This window comes from Scophthalmus maximus, chromosome 16, assembly GCF_022379125.1.
Source record: "Scophthalmus maximus strain ysfricsl-2021 chromosome 16, ASM2237912v1, whole genome shotgun sequence".
In the NCBI taxonomy this organism is placed as follows: Eukaryota; Metazoa; Chordata; class Actinopteri; order Pleuronectiformes; family Scophthalmidae; genus Scophthalmus; species Scophthalmus maximus.
Window position 1 is genome coordinate 15573462 of NC_061530.1, and position 17049 is coordinate 15590510.

At 44.6% G+C, this 17049-nt stretch overlaps 2 protein-coding genes across 7 annotated transcripts in view; one reads left to right on the plus strand and one right to left on the minus strand.

The window, feature by feature from the left end:
* The first annotated feature begins 416 nt into the window (after nt 1-416).
* On the plus strand, nt 417-13340 carry zranb1a (zinc finger, RAN-binding domain containing 1a). The gene is made up of 10 exons (XM_035613762.2): nt 417-794; nt 1222-2068; nt 6116-6303; nt 7272-7425; nt 8196-8267; nt 8733-8931; nt 9322-9442; nt 10668-10797; nt 11204-11433; nt 12135-13340. Exons 2-10 carry the CDS (start codon nt 1249-1251, stop codon nt 12348-12350), a joined length of 2130 nt encoding a protein of 709 aa, XP_035469655.2. The 5' UTR covers nt 417-794; nt 1222-1248; the 3' UTR covers nt 12351-13340.
* Nucleotides 13341-14238: 898 nt separating this feature from the next.
* LOC118288021 (C-terminal-binding protein 2) overlaps nt 14239-17049 on the minus strand; it is an 89807-nt gene continuing 86996 nt past the window's right edge. For 5 of the 6 annotated variants that reach the window (XM_035613758.2, XM_035613759.2, XM_035613755.2 and 2 more), the window contains one exon: nt 14239-16057. In XM_035613758.2, the coding sequence (XP_035469651.1) occupies nt 15877-16057 (181 nt within the window). In that variant the 3' untranslated portion in view covers nt 14239-15876. The remainder of the gene's footprint in view (nt 16058-17049) is intronic. The other variant, XM_035613757.2, reaches the window with a different exon arrangement.

Genomic DNA, 17049 nt, shown 5'->3' on the forward strand with positions numbered 1-17049 from the left:
TTACAAAGGTTATTCATTCGTTTATTTGTAATATTTGTATATACTTACTAAGTTATTATAATAAATTATTAAATCGAACGACGCATTTCAATCGCAACCACCGTAAATAAACATATTTTTTGTTATAAAAAAAGTCGGATATTTCTAACTTGTGTCGTCAAACGTCCCAAAAAGCGCACAGGTTTTTAAACATGATACAGAAATATCATGCTTCATAGTACATACTTGTGTACTATGTACTAACATGTGTGGGTCAAAATCTCCTTAAGGAAAAGGAATATTATATTTGAGTATTTACAGTAGACGTATCTCTGCTCCTGGAAAAATCAAATCAACCAAGGATATTGTCATATTTCCGCTCGGGCCGTGAAGGCCTCACGGTACCCCGGCTCTTAGCCAATCGCAGCGAGCGCCGCACCAGATGATCGGTGACGGAGGCAGGCGGCGAGCGAGCGTTTATTTTGGCTCCGGTGCTCGTTTGTCTCACTGTCGCCGCCATTTAAACAACACGGAGGCGATGTGAAAACCGCGGCGACTCGCGGATTCTACGCCATGATTCGGGCGGTTGTCCGAGGCTTCTGGCGACGCGTGGCTTGTTCTTAACGTGTACACCGGAGGAGGGGGGAACAATGTGAGCGAGCGGCGGACTCGACACAAACTCGGTTCGGGAGAGGTTTGATCGAGGAGGAGGCGGAGGAGGCGGAGGAGGGGGACTGGGACGAGAGAAGGGTTTGTTGTGCTTTTCAACAGCGCTTGAAAAAACGAGCGCAGACGTTTTTGAAAGAAAAAAAACGGTAAGAGTTTTGCGCATTTTCTCCAAGTATTACGCCTAATGAGATGTTATGCAACAGTAGGGTTGACTGAAAAATGACCGTCAACATTCACGGGTTGCCTGTGTTTTGCTAGCTCAGTGGTTAGCCTGCCCTGCCAGCAGCAAGCTAACCACCGAAGACGTTAGCCCCGCCCCCCGTTCATGTTAATTAATGTTAACCACGCTCGCACTGTGATCGATAATGAAACAGCTGGCAGGCTCGTCCAATGTCATAGGAAGATGGCTGATCAGATGCGAGTTAGTTCTACAAACTGCTGGAATACACACTGTACCATTTGAATCTCCTCCATGTGGACTTATTTGATCTAAAAAAAAAACAAATCCTAGTTCATGGATTTCATCGTTTGTGTGTGTGTATGTCTCATGTCTACCTGGATTTGTCGCCGCAGTTTGACCAAAACCAAAGTGGCCCAGCGATGACGGAGCAGAAGGTCAAGTGGGGCTGTGACTACTGCACGTACGAAAACTGGCCGTCTGCAGTCAAGTGCACCATGTGCCGTGCACAGAGGTCCATGGGTCCCATCATCACGGAGGAGCCATACAAGAACAGCCCCTTCCTGGATCCCGCCGTCGATTGGGACCCTCCCAGAACTGAGAGCGGCAGCAGCCTCCTCATCTGCCCCGACTCCAGCGCCAGGCCGAGGGTGAGGGCGGCCAGCATGGCTGAGCTCGCCAGTAAGTGGTCCTGCCAGATGTGCACCTACCTGAATTGGCCCCGGGCGATCCGCTGCACACAGTGCCTGTGCCAACGCCCCAGGACCAGCAGCCCCACCGAGTCCCCCCACACTTCAGGCTGCCGCCCTGCTCTCCACTCGCCCGTGGACACCTGCGAGGAGTACAACGACAGAAACAGACTCAACACCCACCAGCAGCACTGGACATGCACTGCTTGCACTTACCAGAACTGGCCCACGACCGCAAAGTGCGTGGTGTGTGACCGCCCCAAGCCCAACAACCAGGAGGCCACGGAGCGGGCAGAGTCGGCGGAGCCGTCGCCCGTGATCAACGAGCGGGATAGAGGTCGGTGGATGGGCAGTTGCAGCGGAGGCCAGGGCCAAAGGAGGTCGCCTCCTATGCCCAAGAGGGAGGACCATGTTAAAATGGACTTCCAGAGGATAGAGCTCGCGGCCGCAGCCATGAGCAGCAAAGAGGAGCAGGAGGTCGACTTCAAGAAGCTGAAGCAGATTAGAAACAGAATGCGGAAAACCGACTGGCTGTTCCTCAATGCGTGTGCTGGTGAGTTTTGTATGTTGCTGCATGTCCCTGGTACCAGGGCTGGATGGATCATAGATTAAAAAGAACAACTCAATACTGAACTTGTAAGTTCGGCTTTAGTTATTACATTCCTGGCTTGTAGTGTGTCCCATGGCCTTCCACAAGTAGTCAAAAGGTTAATTGGGCTTGGATTATGTGTGAGAATACTTCTGCTATCATGTTTCTTCTGTGACTCCCCTGAATAGTCTTACTGGTACAAAGAATCCGTACTTGTGTTCCATTTTTCCTTGTCATCCATTGTCACACCACCTTTTTTTATTTCCTCCCATGATGTCATGCTGACTAACGACCGAGCGAGTTGCTCCAGTCGGAGGCAACACTTTGACTGTTTTTGTCCTCAGGGCCAGACGTTATTTGGTTTCTGCTGGCTTGTGTTCTATCACAGAACAGATGCTGCCTCACCTTACGGAGGCAAGGTCGGCAGAGTGGTGTGATCCACTGTGGGGTTGTTTTTTTTAATGACTGACGACATGTCTCGTTGATAGGTTCCAAATATTAAGAGCACAGCAGGTATTTAGCAAAACAAGGGCTGGGCCCAAGAAAGATTTCTATTTCACACGGCGATGCTTACAGGTGGAAACGTTCCAGTGTAGTGACAGAGATGATACTTTATCGTCAACAAAGCATTAATAAAACTGGAAGGCAGGATAATAAAGATGCGCGAGTAGATGGCTTGTGGGAATTTGATCCAACTCGTCCCTGAACCCCGGCACTGCCCTTGCTGTGCCACTGAGAGAGTCTTTGAGAAACTGAGAGGGTGTGAGTGCTTCCCAGCCGGTGGGGATGAATGGGGCCGTCTGGGCAGCGCAGTCGAGAGTGGAGCCCGCACACACCAGAGGCTCTCCTGGCTCGTACTCAACACGCCCTGTAAACACAGTGGTGCTTATGTACTGAGCAGGGGCCCACACGAGGCAAAAATAGCCCTGACAAGACATGGACACCAGTCAACATAAAAAGCACAAAAAAACAAAACATGAAAGCGGCACATGATCGCCGTCCCAATAACCTTTGCTCTGATTGCCCTCTTCAGCCTGTTGTTGATGGAACAGTAGACATTGCTCCAATGTCACAGTTTGTTGTTCCCGTCAGACATTTCCAGACCTTTAAATATCTTTTGATTTTATGTCTTGGGGATTGTTATTCATGCGGTGTCAGCTGACTTGTTTCTGTTCTGTTGCCTGTGCTACAGTTGGGCTCTTCAAAGCGTTTTGCTGTTGGAGGAAGTAAGTCGAGAGGCGCATTATGAACGAGGCAAGCACTTCCTCAGGTCTCACAACAATCTGGATCTCACTTCGCTCTGCTGTTTCCCCACATCTCCGCTTCCAGTGTTTTCTCAGAGCTCTGCATTCGGGCCTGAATCCGATGATCCCGTTGATTCGACCTTCCCACGAAAGGAAGCACACTGTTTGTGTTATATTGTTCTTTTGTTCCACTGGAAGACCGTAACCGTTTTGATATTGTACACGGGGCGCGGTAGTTTATGTAACCATTATGTGTATAGTGCAGTTTTGCTAATGGTGATGTTTTTATACAGTTTGTGATCAGGAAAACGAACAAAATTACAGCTGGAATGATTTTATCAGTTTGGAGAAAGTGTGGTCGCACATGTAATGAACCCTCTTTTGTTGTTGTTGTGAAGTTTTGCAGTGTGGTCCTGCGTTGACTTGCTCAAGAGACATGCCAGACCATGTCTGAAACCACCTGCGAGCGGGTCTTTCACGAACCTGCACGATATGCAAAGGTGATCGGACAAGCAAGGTCAGAGACCAATGTCAGGGACCAGTAAAGTGACCTTGTTGGAGGCTTTGTCAAAATATTCAGACAATGATAATTTTCATCAACGCCTAATCATAAGCGACTTGGTTTCAGAATCGGTTGCCTTTTGTTCGGGACGCTCCATTTCTGGTTGGTCGGTTCCTTTTTGGAACTGTTACTTTGTTGACTGATTCCAACAAAAGGGGTTGGCAATATTTATTAATATCAAGAAGTTCACATTATGTAGTAATCTTCACATTATACCACTGTGGCAAGTTAGTGAATGAGAAAGTCGCAGGAACTTTAAGGAGTTGATGAGTTTGATAAACGTCCTTCAAACAGGTAGACGGGAAACAAAGGAAGAGAGAGATTGGGGTGTTATTGCAACTCAGGTCCTTGGAATTCAACCATGGACGTTGCCGTTGTGTGGTATGCAGTTTAACCATTAGGCTGTCAGGAGGACTCTGTCATTTCTGTTTAGCATCTCAGGTGAACATGCCTCTTTTAGGAGGAGTGATCTGTCGCTACTTCACCAGCACAACTAGCTGCTTTGGTAACAAATGTAAAAACAAAAGAAAGAGCAACACAAGCTGTCCTAACTGAATTTTTGCAATATTTAACAGTAGCCTGTTGAGCCAGACTAATACTCAAATGTGTATTCTGGCAGAGCAAATGAAAAGAGCTCCCAGGATTCGTCTGGGTCCCAGGCTAATTTAACAGCACACTCAAGTTAATGTCAACATTTTCATAGTGGGAATTACAGCTGCAACCATCAACTGATAAGTAATCGAGAACTAAATGAATCTCCAACTATTTTCAAAATTCTTTGTTATCAGCTTCTTAAATATGAATATTTTCTGGTTTCTTTGCGCCACTATGAACGTAAACTAAATATCGAATCTAAATATGTTTTTCACCATTGTATGCAATCGATTCACTGAGAAAATCATCGACAGATTAATCGATAATGAAAATATTTGTTTGTTTCAGCCCTGTAGGGAAGGCTCTGTGTATGAGGAGTGGGATCTGGTCATTTACATCTTGTTTTTACTATGACCTTAAACCAGAACAGCTCAACATATATACTAGAGTTTATATGAGGTGTCCTTGCTTTGGCACTAAACGGCAGCGGAGCAAACTCGTTTGGCATCTATTTACGGATCTGTGTTTGCAAAGTGTCAGCCAGCAGTGTGTGTAAAAGGAGCGCTGACATTCTTGGCTTGTTCACATCTAGGTTCTCCCAAGGTAACTGTCCTTTGCCCCGCCAGAGAGAACATCCCAATGCGAGGCAGCGTGTCGAAATTAGCCAGCGCCACAGACTTCACTGTGCTACGTTTGAGCTGCTGCTCACTTCACTCATAACAGATGTGGAGACTACGAAGGCCGGAGGGAGGGAGGAGGGGGGGGGGGGGTGCTAATCTGCACAGACTGCCCTCTGTCTGACACAGCTCTCTGATGGCTATGCATTATGAGCCACACCGCTCTTCCCGTTCTGCTCGGTAACAGCCTGACAGTGTGATAACTGTTCTCACACTGGGTTAGCTCGTGGCTACATCTAGAGGTCATCTGTACTGTGGATTCATAGAGCGCTTGTTTTCAAACAATATCTCTATTTGAATTTATCATGCATAATGCACATCATGCGTAATTGAACGATGTGAGCTGTACTGTAGGTAAGCGAGGACACAGAGTTGAGGCCGCTCCCAAAATCCAGACTAATCCGTTTACAAAGCAAAGGCCTGTTTTAAACGGATTTCCATGTCTTTGTACATTCATTTATTTTCTTTGCAGATTTGTTTTCAATAGGAAACACTAGTTTTTTTTGGCATCGTGAATTCACATACTCAGTCGCAAGTTTATTTGGCGTACACCTAGTTAAAACGGACTATTTTTAACCCTGAATCAAAAAAATCTACCTGCATGAAGGTCATGATGTTTACAGACGGGTTCATTCAGCGTCATGTGTCTCTAGTATTTTCTCTCATTGGTATAAACCGTGTGACCTAATAAACTGAATGAACATGCCTTGTAATGAGAGCAGGGCTTTATTAAGAGGCATGAGTATGAGTTATTGCAACTGTTACTTCTTTCTTAAACATACTCATGTGTGTCATCGCCACCCGTGAGCATAAATTCCTGGAAAAGCAAGTGCATCGAGGCCATGACTCATGTTTTTGTTTAGATTTTTCTACTATTCCCGGGTCAACGTTCGTTTTCCTTTTTTCTGATTTTCTCTCCTTCTGCTCCCTCCAGGCGTCGTTGAGGGAGACCTGGCGGCAGTAGAAGCCTACAAGTCGTCCGGAGGTGACATCGCCCGTCAGCTCACCGCCGACGAAGTGCAGCTGCTCAACCGCTCCTCAGCGTTCGACGTAGGTTTCACCCTGGTGCATCTGGCTATTCGCTTCCAGCGGCAGGACATGTTAGCCATCCTGCTAACTGAGGTAACCATATATAAAGATGATATTTTTTAAGTTTTTTTTTTTTTTTTTAAGTCAGAAGTGCTTCTGTCATTTTGATGCTATCCTGGACTTCTCCTCGTCAACCACATCAGTCTGTAATTGTTCCGCACCGCAGTAGCCGATATATGGCAGATGCCTGTGATGCCTATAATTACAGTGGAAGTGCACTTTGAGGATTAGGTGGAGGATTAGCCTGGCTGCAGTCCTGTCACTGGTTCCTAATGGACGTGATGCCACAGAGCTGTTGTGGTCTGCAAGGAGGGCAAGCAACGATTAGGAGAGTCACACACAGAGGGCTGCACTGTGATACAAGGCCCCGATGTTGTAGGAGGAAGCTGACCTCGTCACTCTGTATGGCACAATCTGATCCTTTACTTTACCGAATACATACAATCTTGCACATATTGCACTTGTCTATAAATGGTTATAGTGGGTGATAGTTTGATAAAAAATGTATTGCCTTAAAGCTTGAAGAAACGTTTGATACATAGAAACATGGTGGTTCCCATTGTTTCATGTAGGGATGGAAGGTGTGCCTTTTGCACACTACATGACGCCGACAAATCACGTAACTCGCCGTCAAAAGCCCCAGGATCTTTCCGACTCATTTGAATGTTCACCTATAGGGCCAATATTATTTGTGTCTGTGTTTGGAGAGTTGTGTTACTGTATCTCAATCTGTGTGCGGATCAGATCTGTAAATGTGTATAATATATATAATCTGCAAATCCGCTGCATGGGGGGGTCAGACAACGACAAAGAGCTGCTTTTTTTTTGTCAGTCGTGTGGTATGAACTTGCAATTCCTGCAAGACTCCCGATCACACTACAGCAAGTCGTGTAGTGTGAACTACGCAGCAATGTGATGACTTTAAAGTCGACTAGTATAAACTTAGCATGAGGTGTATTTACATCAGACTTCCAATGAATCGGTGTCCCCGTCTTTTTAAGGTGAATCAGCAGGCAGTGAAGTGCATCCCCTCCATGGTGTGTCCCGAGCTGACGGAGCAGATTCGCAGGGAAATCGCCGCTTCACTGCATCAGCGCAAAGGAGACTTCGCCTGTTACTTCCTCTCCGACCTGGTCACCTTCACCCTCCCTGCAGGTACCGGTGACATCGCACAACTTTGCTTATTGGCAACAACACTTCTTGTTTACCTCAGCATGAATTTAGTTTTATCTGCCACAAATAGAGCAACAATTAACACTTGAACATTTGATGTTGAAATTTAAACATGCAGCCTTTCAGTTTGTGATCGTTAGTCTCTCACTGGAGAATTGGAAGAATGATGCCCAGCCTTGTTGTGAAGCATTGCTCCAGAAAAAAAAAAGCAGCGGTTGAGTGTCTAAGTCTCTGTGGCGTAATGTCTTCACTGAAATGACATGCACTTCGCTTTTCAGATCTACTAGTTCTATTGTGATTTAGAGCTTCCAGTGCCCCTGGCGTGAAAGATTATGCAGGCTTCACTGATAGATATGATTTATTTCCCCCCTCCCTTTTTTTTATATGCCAAGTATTTCTTTGCAGACTGAATTTGGCCTGAGGCAAGCTGCGAGGCGCTGTCCCTCTATTTCTGTCTCCTCTCTGTGTCAGACAAAGCCACTGCCATTCACTATTGAGTCCAGAGAACAGCCACCAGTGTTCTGGCTGTGTGTGTGTGTTTGTGTGTACAGTTCAATACACACAGGGAGGCACAACGCCACACATAGCTTGTCTTTACAGTGTGTTATTGACAAAATGTCAGCCGGGAAAGTAATTGCGAAAGAACATCCCCTCTGTGTCATTATTACAGAGTTTCTCTGGCCCTCGTCGCAGTTTATACCATCGGGTCATAATGAGCATGAAAACCACATCTCTCCCACGTGTCCTTACAGATATCGAGGACCTGCCGCCTGCCGTCCAAGAGAAGCTGTTTGATGAGGTGTTGGATCGAGATGTGCAGAAAGGTACACAAGAAATATCCATATTAGTCCGGTCTTTTTTTCATAAAATAGTTGTCGATTAATTTAGTAATTGATTACTTATAGATTATCTGTTGCAGTTCTAGAGTCTTGTGACCTATTTACACCTACTACGAACTGGATCATTGTGGACATGTGCTCTGGGTTTTTGAATAGAAAGTAGCTGAGGAATCGGTTAAAGGTGTGTTTCACGATATTTCAGGAGGAAGGAAAAATGCTGAGTAGCAGGTTTTGCCATGCTCAGGTTGTCTCCATAACAATTAGCTGCAGAAGGTGCACATCTACAACTCAACTCTCTGCTTCCGTGCTTTTTTTTTTTTTTTTTTTGAGGATAGATTGAGATATAATTTATTTGATTATATCTCTGAGAAGTGCTTTCTGGAAGCTGTTCCCTTTAAGAGCACCACTTACCCCACATTAATGTATCACATCTCATCTGCCTGTGTATAGAGTTGGAAGAGGAATCTCCTGTCATCAACTGGTCTTTGGAGCTGGGCACGCGCCTGGACAGTCGCCTGTACGCCCTGTGGAACCGTACGGCCGGAGACTGTCTGCTGGACTCTGTTCTGCAGGCCACATGGGGCATCTACGACAAGGACTCTGTCCTCCGCAAGACCCTGCACGACAGCCTGCACGACTGCTCCCACTGGTGAGAAAACCCACTCCTCACTAATGTTTCAGTGTTTGGAATTGTTGCATATAAAAAAAAGAGCAGCGTCATCGGCATAAAAACAAAGAGGTGGCAGATTTACTTTGGTTTTTTGAAAGAACAAGAAAATGGTTTATTCACAAAATTGTATCCTGTCGCCACCGTTTCCTGGTTGTCTGCGGTCAGTTCGTTCTGATAGTTTGACTTTCAGGCTATAGAAGCATTTCCTCATGATATTTACATAACTTCTCTCTCACAATCAAATCCAGGAGGTTTTATTACTTAGTAGAGGTACTACCACAGTACTACTACTACAAAAGCAGGTTGAGATTAGTCCAAAAACTAGATTGAAATGAACTTTACAAACGGTCTAATGTGTTACTGTTGTAGGTTTTACACTCGCTGGAAGGAGTGGGAGTCGTGGTACTCGCAGAGCTTCGGTTTGCATTTCTCCCTGAGAGAGGAACAGTGGCAGGAGGACTGGGCGTTCATCCTGTCTTTGGCCAGCCAGGTAATTATGAGGTTCCTCTTGGTTCTTCTCACTTCCTCACCATCAAAGAAAGACAGTCAGTAATGTCAATTGATGTATTCTCCACAAGCACAATGTCAACTATTTTTTTGTGTTTTTGGTGGTTGGGAAATTCAAAGGTCAGATTCAATAATAGAAGTTAATTATTTTGTGAGTGTGACTTGTTTTAGAAAATCATTAAACTGCTTGGCCCATATTCAGAAATACTGGATCTTCACCTCCTCATTCTTTGGCAAAAAAGACACTTTGGACTTTTCCTGTAAACAAGCGCAGTTACAGTAACAGATTTTCTGGCGTTGTTTACATTCAGTCGGTAGTTTAGTGAAATAGCTCCGCTGGCATGCGCGACACATTTAAATCACATCACTTGAGTTTGCTACGGGAACCTGTTTATCAAAACAATCCATTGCGCCACAGGTGATTTTATATAAACTCCTGCAGGCTACTTTTAATCTGCGTTACAATCATGGCAGTCACGGTTGGTGTTCTGATTACAAGTTAAGTATTCCATTTATGTCTTTCACTGTGATTTGCAATCTTGTATTGGCTCTCATCGAATTAAAAGGACAGAGACCCAAGATAAAGATTTTATTGTTGCCCTCTGTGGGTAAAAAGTCTGTATTTGAAGTCAATGCACTGCACTGATCCTCCTGGACCGTGTGTGAATGACGGTGAGGACACGAGCAGCTATCACAGATTTGACGGAAGGCTCATCTGCTTGGCCGACCTGGCTGGTGACGCAGCACTCCTTCCCAGCATGTGACCTTGGGATTACAGGCGTTTAGCCCAGAGAGCCACTCCACACAAGCTACCATCATCTGAGGCTTTGACTCTGACGGAGAGATGACATCCAAAGCATGACGTCAGTTTATATATATATATATACACACACCCTATTCCTTAAGTGTGGATGACTCTGAAGCCGATCACTGCAGCCGCATTCTATCTAAAAGCTCTTATGTAATCTGCTTTGTGCTTATGCAGATGGTATAACTGAGAGATGAGGAGGAGAGAGGATGTCATGTAGACGCACTCAGAGCTGCAGCGTCGCAGGTTGACAGCATACAGGATACTCTCTGTTTTGCAATATGATCACGCTGCTCGGCAACACGGCCCTCTTGAATGTACAATTGCGGGCGAGGTTTATATGATGACAACGATTGAATGATGTCTTAATATTTTTTTTACTCCTCTCCATTTTCCTTAGCCCGGGGCCAGCCTGGAGCAGACCCACATTTTTGTTCTGGCACACATTCTTCGCAGACCCATCATAGTCTACGGAGTGAAATACTACAAAAGTTTCCGTGGGGAAACGTTAGGATACACGCGTTTTCAAGGTGAGGCGGCAATAGAAGTCTATAAAATAACAGTTGTATAAGAAACATTAGAGTGAATCTTCTTTTAAAGCACGGGTTCACCCAAGTAACAAGTAGAGACCCACTTCAGGCAGGTAGTTTTGGTTCTATCTGCTTGTTTCATTGGAATCTGTGAGCTCTGTTTGGAAACGCCGCTCGCCCTCTTTTAGTTTGAAAATGGAGACATCCGGGGAAACGATGACGCGGTCACCCGCAGGTCAGATCTGAGACGGAGCGCGGCCCGACCACACGCAGTGTAATCTGAGTGCACGGCTGCAGGGTCCCGTTCCTTCCAGGCGGCTCCGGTGTCGTGGTGTACAATAAATCCCAGCTGGTCTAAATCCTTTGTGTGTGTGTTTGTGTGTTTGTGTGAATGTGTCGTCTCCAGGCGTGTACCTGCCTCTGTTATGGGAGCAGAGTTTCTGCTGGAAGAGTCCCATCGCGCTGGGCTACACGCGGGGCCACTTCTCGGCCCTGGTGGCCATGGAGAACGACGGCTACGACAATCGCGGTGCGGGCGCAAACCTCAATACTGACGACGACGTCACTGTCACCTTCCTGCCGCTGGTGGACAGCGAGCGGAAGCTGCTGCACATTCACTTCCTGTCTGCCCAAGAGGTAGGGGTCTGCTTCTGTGACGAGCAGCCATAGCTCATGGGAACGTATTAGGGCTGGAACTAATGATTATTATCATTATTGATTGATCTGACGATTGTTTTCACGATTAATCGATTAGTCGTTTGATCGATGAAATGTCATGAAATATCATAAAATTTTGATTTTTTTTACACCAGCATGGTGTTTTCTCCACAAACCAAAGATATTTAGTTTACTGTCACAGAGGAGCAAAGATACCAGAAAATATTCACAATTAAGAAGCTGAAATTTGTATTTTGCCCTTTTTTTTCTCCATAAAAACTACTTGAACCGATTAATCGATTATCAAAATAGTTGTCGATTAATTGATTAACTGTTGCAGATCTAGAATTGATCTGATATTTGAAAAGTTTTTTTTTCTTAACTGGGAAAACGTTTAAAACTTTTGTCATTGTCATTTTACAAGACATGGTCTTGTCATGGTGACATAGTCATGGTACGTGGAACTCACGCTGTGTTTGTGTTGCAGAAAAATGTACATACGCAGAGAAATGAAATCATTGTAATCATCCATTCTTTTATTTTTTAAATAAATAAAATAAAATTCAAACGAGGTTTATGTACAGCTTATGCCGCACGCAGCTGGGAGTGTCTGTTGAGTTTTGTGATGTACGACTGTGGTCACCTGTGGTTTCACATCTCTCTTGTCCTGTGTGCCTCAGATGGGCAACGAGGAGCAGCAGGAGAAGCTGCTGAGGGAATGGCTGGACTGCTGCGTGACAGAAGGAGGAATGCTGGCAGCAATGCAGAAGAGCTGCCGCCGCCGCAACCACCCCCTGGTCACCCAGATGGTGGAGAAGTGGTTGGACAGATACCGCCAGATCCGCCCCTGTGCGTCTCTTTCCGACGGCGAGGAGGAGGAGGATGAAGATGAGTGAGTGAGTTGGGGGAGGTGAAGAAGAAGAAACTGCAAGCTCCTAACTCTTGAAACTGGACACTAGGCTGTGGGGAGATTACCTTATTGTCTTCATTTCTTCTTTCTTTTCTTTTTTTCCTTTCTCCAAAATGTAAATCTTTAACTTGTAATAATGCATGTGTTCTCTGAGCTCTTGTTAGGGAGAAAAAAACAATAAGACGCCAGCACCGACAAACAGAATCCTGATCACTGCTCCTTTTTCAAAGCACATCAAGTCCATTTTATTTTGCCTTCTGTACTCAGATTTCTCCCTCTTTTTCCTTTTCTTATCGAAGTAATCATCGCAACCTGAGAGAAAATACTATGACATGTAGGAAAATGTACGTTTGTTTAAGGAAATCCTGAAGCCGCACTATTTTGAGAAATTTAATTTACAGAATTTTTGCTTTAAACTGAGAGGATGCCAATCCTTGTGTGTGTGTGTGTGTGTGTGTGTGTGTGTGTGTGTGTGTGTGTGTGTGTGTGTGTGTGTGTGTGTGTGTGTGTGTGTGTGTGTGTGTGTGTGTGTGTGTGTGTGTGTGTGTGTGTGTGTGTGTGTGTGTGTGTGTGTGTGTGTGTGTGTGTGTGTGTGTGTGTGCGCGCGCGCAAAAGTTTAAAGAGCCGATCCCTCTGCAGACCCCCTTTGGATGTTGGATTTATTTATTTGTTTAGGGAGAGTTATCGCACGGAGATGAAACGTCTCGTTTCTGCCCCCGTTTTATCTGTGTTCTGTTTGATCCATTCAAGTCTTGAAGTATTTTATTTAATTTTTTTTGCACAGATGAAACCTACATTCTGTGAGGGGGCGTGGGGAGGGACAAAGTGACAAGTACAAGTTTACTGACATTTTTACGTGTGACTTCGTAGCTCCCGTTCGAGTGGGTGGTGGGGGAAAAATGAAAAACAGAGAATACCAAACACTGCCTCTTTCTATGGAGTGCATTAATATTAAATTTGACTCACTTGCATCCTCTTTGTTGTCTTTTGAATTTGTTGTTAAGCTTCTCATTGGTGTGATGTTCGGAGACGACCGTTTATGATTGGTTTTACCCTCTTGCGTTTAAAAAGAAAAAAACTAATGAGGGATTTAGAACTTAACAAAAACTGCGGTGGCAGTTTGATTGTCGACTTTGCACTGAGGAGAGACCGACGCCTTTATAAAGAAAAATAAACACAATCTCTTTCCAAGATTCAGGCCAAGTCTGATCCTCCATCTCCCTGGGGGAATCCTGCGGGTCGAAAAACCTCCACACAGAATTGCTTCCTCCGTTGTAACTGATGTAGTGTCCAATAGCATCACACAGTAGAGTGTGGATATAAAAATAACAGCATAAACATTATGATGAAACATCCAGTTTACAAGTGTAGATCATTTTCTTCACAGGTTCAAAGTCCTGGTTGTAAGCTGGGGCGGCTGTGGCTCAGGGGGGTAGTGAGTCGTCCACCAACCTGAAGGTCGGTGGTTCGACACCAGCTTCCCCTAGTCCGTGTGCCGGCATGTCCTTGGGCAAGACACGTAACCCTGAATTGCCTCTGACGGCTGTGACTTGGTGTAAAGCACTGCGACTGGTAATAAGTGGTGGTTTAATAAGGCCGGAATTACCAAATCTGCAGTGAGCCTTGGTATAGTTAATTTAATAACCTTTTCCCCCCTTGGTGAATCTTCAGCTTCAGTGCGTCTTATTCTTAGATTATTCTTGTCACATTTGTTGCCTTTAATTTTCCACCATGACTCGTTGACGACTTTGGCGCCCCCCTCTGTCCTAAGTTAAAACTGCGACATCATGCTAAGATTACAGTAAAGAAGAAGACGTCTCATCAGGGGACGAAATCACATTGCCCTGGCAACAGAGAGCAGACGAAATCGCAGACAAAGTATTGTATCTTTTTATTTTTGAACTGCACTGAATGCTAAATGTTCACCTTGTACAAGAAACAAATACAAATACTCACACTAAAAACAAAAACATACTGCTGGCTGCCTCTTTCTGCTATCGTCTGGGACACTAGAAGTAGGAGTTTTTCTGCTATTGCTCTCACAGAGTACAGGGTGCCCCAAAAGAAACCTGGCCTTCGATAGAACAAAGAAAAAAATAGAAGAAGGGGGAGAAGAGAGAGGTCGGATCACAGAGGACTATGGTTATAGGAACATTTAACTAGGCAATACAAATCTAACAGGACTCTTCAAAACTCTTTTTTAACACCAAAAACGTTGGGATGCGCCTTGTATATAAAAATACCACAATGGAGAGGATGAGGGGAAGAGAGAAAATATCCAGACTAACCAGAGTAGTCTTATCCTTTTTTCTTTTTTTTTCCTCAAAGACAAAATTCTGGGAATAAAACGATATCTGCAAAAAAGTGTTTTTCCTGAGTCATTAAGAAATTAAGTATGCTTTTAACCCTTTCCTGTCCTCCGAGTGTGATATGTGCTCAAAAAGAGAGGAGGGGGTCGAACAAGAAATGTCCGTTTGTCAGCACAGAAGAATCACATGCGGTCACACCAACCTCTGTTACTAAAAATGAAAGTTAAAAAAACTTAGCCGGACCTTCACATCTTAAAAATCCAGCCACAATGAAATGTATAAAGTGGATGTGTGTGTTTTTTTTTAGTGTTTACAGCGGAGAGCTTTAAAAAAAACAACAACACACAATATACTGGAGCAACCGTCCCACAGGTGGAGAAGGAATCTCTCACTGTTTTGTAGAAGTGCCCCCGAGTGGTGGACACGTGTAACTGCAGCTGTGTGGCAGCCATGTCGTCCTTGCCAGGAAAGGGTTAAAAAACCCACTCTTAGATTACTATACGTGATGAGCAATCTCTTCCTTTTGTTGGACGAATGATAAATATATTTAATTCAATAATCCATTTTTTAAGCCATTCACACTAAAGATTGAAAGGAAGAAAAAGAAAAATGCTCTTCAGAGGCATAATGGGGGGCAGGGGGGGGGGCTAAACAACACACGTTAGTTACATGGGGAGGGGATGGGAGGGAGGTGGGGGTGAGGTCCAGTAACACATGATGCCAAAGTTTTTTTTTCTTTTCTCTTGTTCTCCTGTTGGTGTGTCGATGCGGGCCTATGTTTCCCATGAGCTCTGAGGTGAGGGTTGGGGGTTGGAGGGGGGAGGGGGCGACGGGACAGAGTCTTATCTGGTTATCCCGGAGCGCTAAAAACACTGGACTCTGTCCACAATCATAGGCATGTCCCGAAGAAAAACAAAACAAAAAAAAACATCATCATCATCATCAAAGAGTAAAGTCGGTACTGAAGCCAAAGAGACAGAGAGAGTAAAAACTAAAACGTTAAAAGTACAAATTCCCAGGAACACTTCCTTTTTTTGTTCCCAGCCGCTGACTGATGTGACAGGCAGCCGCTTGTTGTGTCGTTTCACTGTCTCTTGGTCCCAGTTGGTCGGTGTTTCCCCCCGCTGCGATAGGTCGGTTGTGAGTGTCGACAGGTCGGATGAGATGTTTTTGCCGCTCGCGTTTCCCTTTCTGCTGCTGCTGCTATTGCTCGGTGAGGTGCTCTCTGGTTTCGCCGTGTTTGGAGGGCTGGTTGGGCGACGGGGCCTGGGAGGGGTGTGTACCAGAGGGCAGGGTGTGGGCGATGGGCACCCCACCCGGGACGATTCCCTCTAACGCTCCCGGGATGACGCCCGGAGCAACTCCAACCACGCCTGGCGGGTATCTGGTGAAGGGGGGTAAAGGTCAAAGGTTAGTGTTAGTGCGATTTTCCCAGAGGGAGTTGTAGTGTGATGACATTCCCAGCACCGTGAAAAACATTCCTGACACCTAGGGATACTAACTACAGGCTCTTTTCCACCACAAGAACTTTTTTTCAGGAGACTTTATAAACAAAGCACAACGGAGAGAATTTTTTGTACTTAACGTGGCTTCAACACTGCCAGAACATGAGGTATGGATTTCTTGTGCATGAGCTGCTTTCAGACATGCACTGACGTCTAGATATTTTCCGGAAATTTTCAAGTTGAGTAACTAGTTGATTAAATACTTGGAAGATTAAGCAATAATGAAAACAACTAAATCTTTATATTAACAAGAAAATACACAGGCGTTTTTTTATTATTATTTCTGTCTGTGTCCTTAAATATTGGACAAATCAAATAATGGTACCTTTTTTAAAAAAAATGGGTACTTACTGTGTGAAAAAAATTAATCATGGAGCAGCAACTGCAAATATTCCAGTTTTATGATTAATTGTTTTGTCAGAAAAGTCAAGAAACAGTTTACAGACCGTTCACAGGTTCTGGGTTTAAATTAAAAACTGTTGCTCTGAAAAAGTAGCAAATCCTCACATTTGTTGAATGAATTGAAGACTAAATTATCAAAAAAAAAAAGAATTCCTATGGACTGATTGTTTCAGCAACACAAAATCTCTGTATCTCTGTATCTCAAGTTAAGATTTAGTAATTTCTCTGAATCTTCATGAGGAAGTACACAAAAGAAATTGACTTTCAGGTACCGATTTTGGTTGGAAAAGAGCCATAACATTAGAGTATTCTGGGGAAAAAACAAACCCACACACTTCAACCATAGAGGAAAAGAACGATACAGTTCAGAGACGTTTAATCCAAAATCCCATAAGAGAGAAACCAGGAAACGTGACTCCATCCATAAAACTGCTTGTGAATGGCCTCGTGTCATGCTCACTGGGACATT

Coding starts and splice junctions, on each gene's coding strand:
- zranb1a (XM_035613762.2), top strand. CDS start 1,249: ATGACGGAGCAGAAGGTCAAGTGGGGCTGTGACTACTGCACGTACGAA. Junction 6,304..7,271: donor TAGCCATCCTGCTAACTGAG/GTAACCATATAT, acceptor CGTCTTTTTAAG/GTGAATCAGCAGGCAGTGAA. Junction 11,434..12,134: donor ACTTCCTGTCTGCCCAAGAG/GTAGGGGTCTGC, acceptor TGTGTGCCTCAG/ATGGGCAACGAGGAGCAGCA.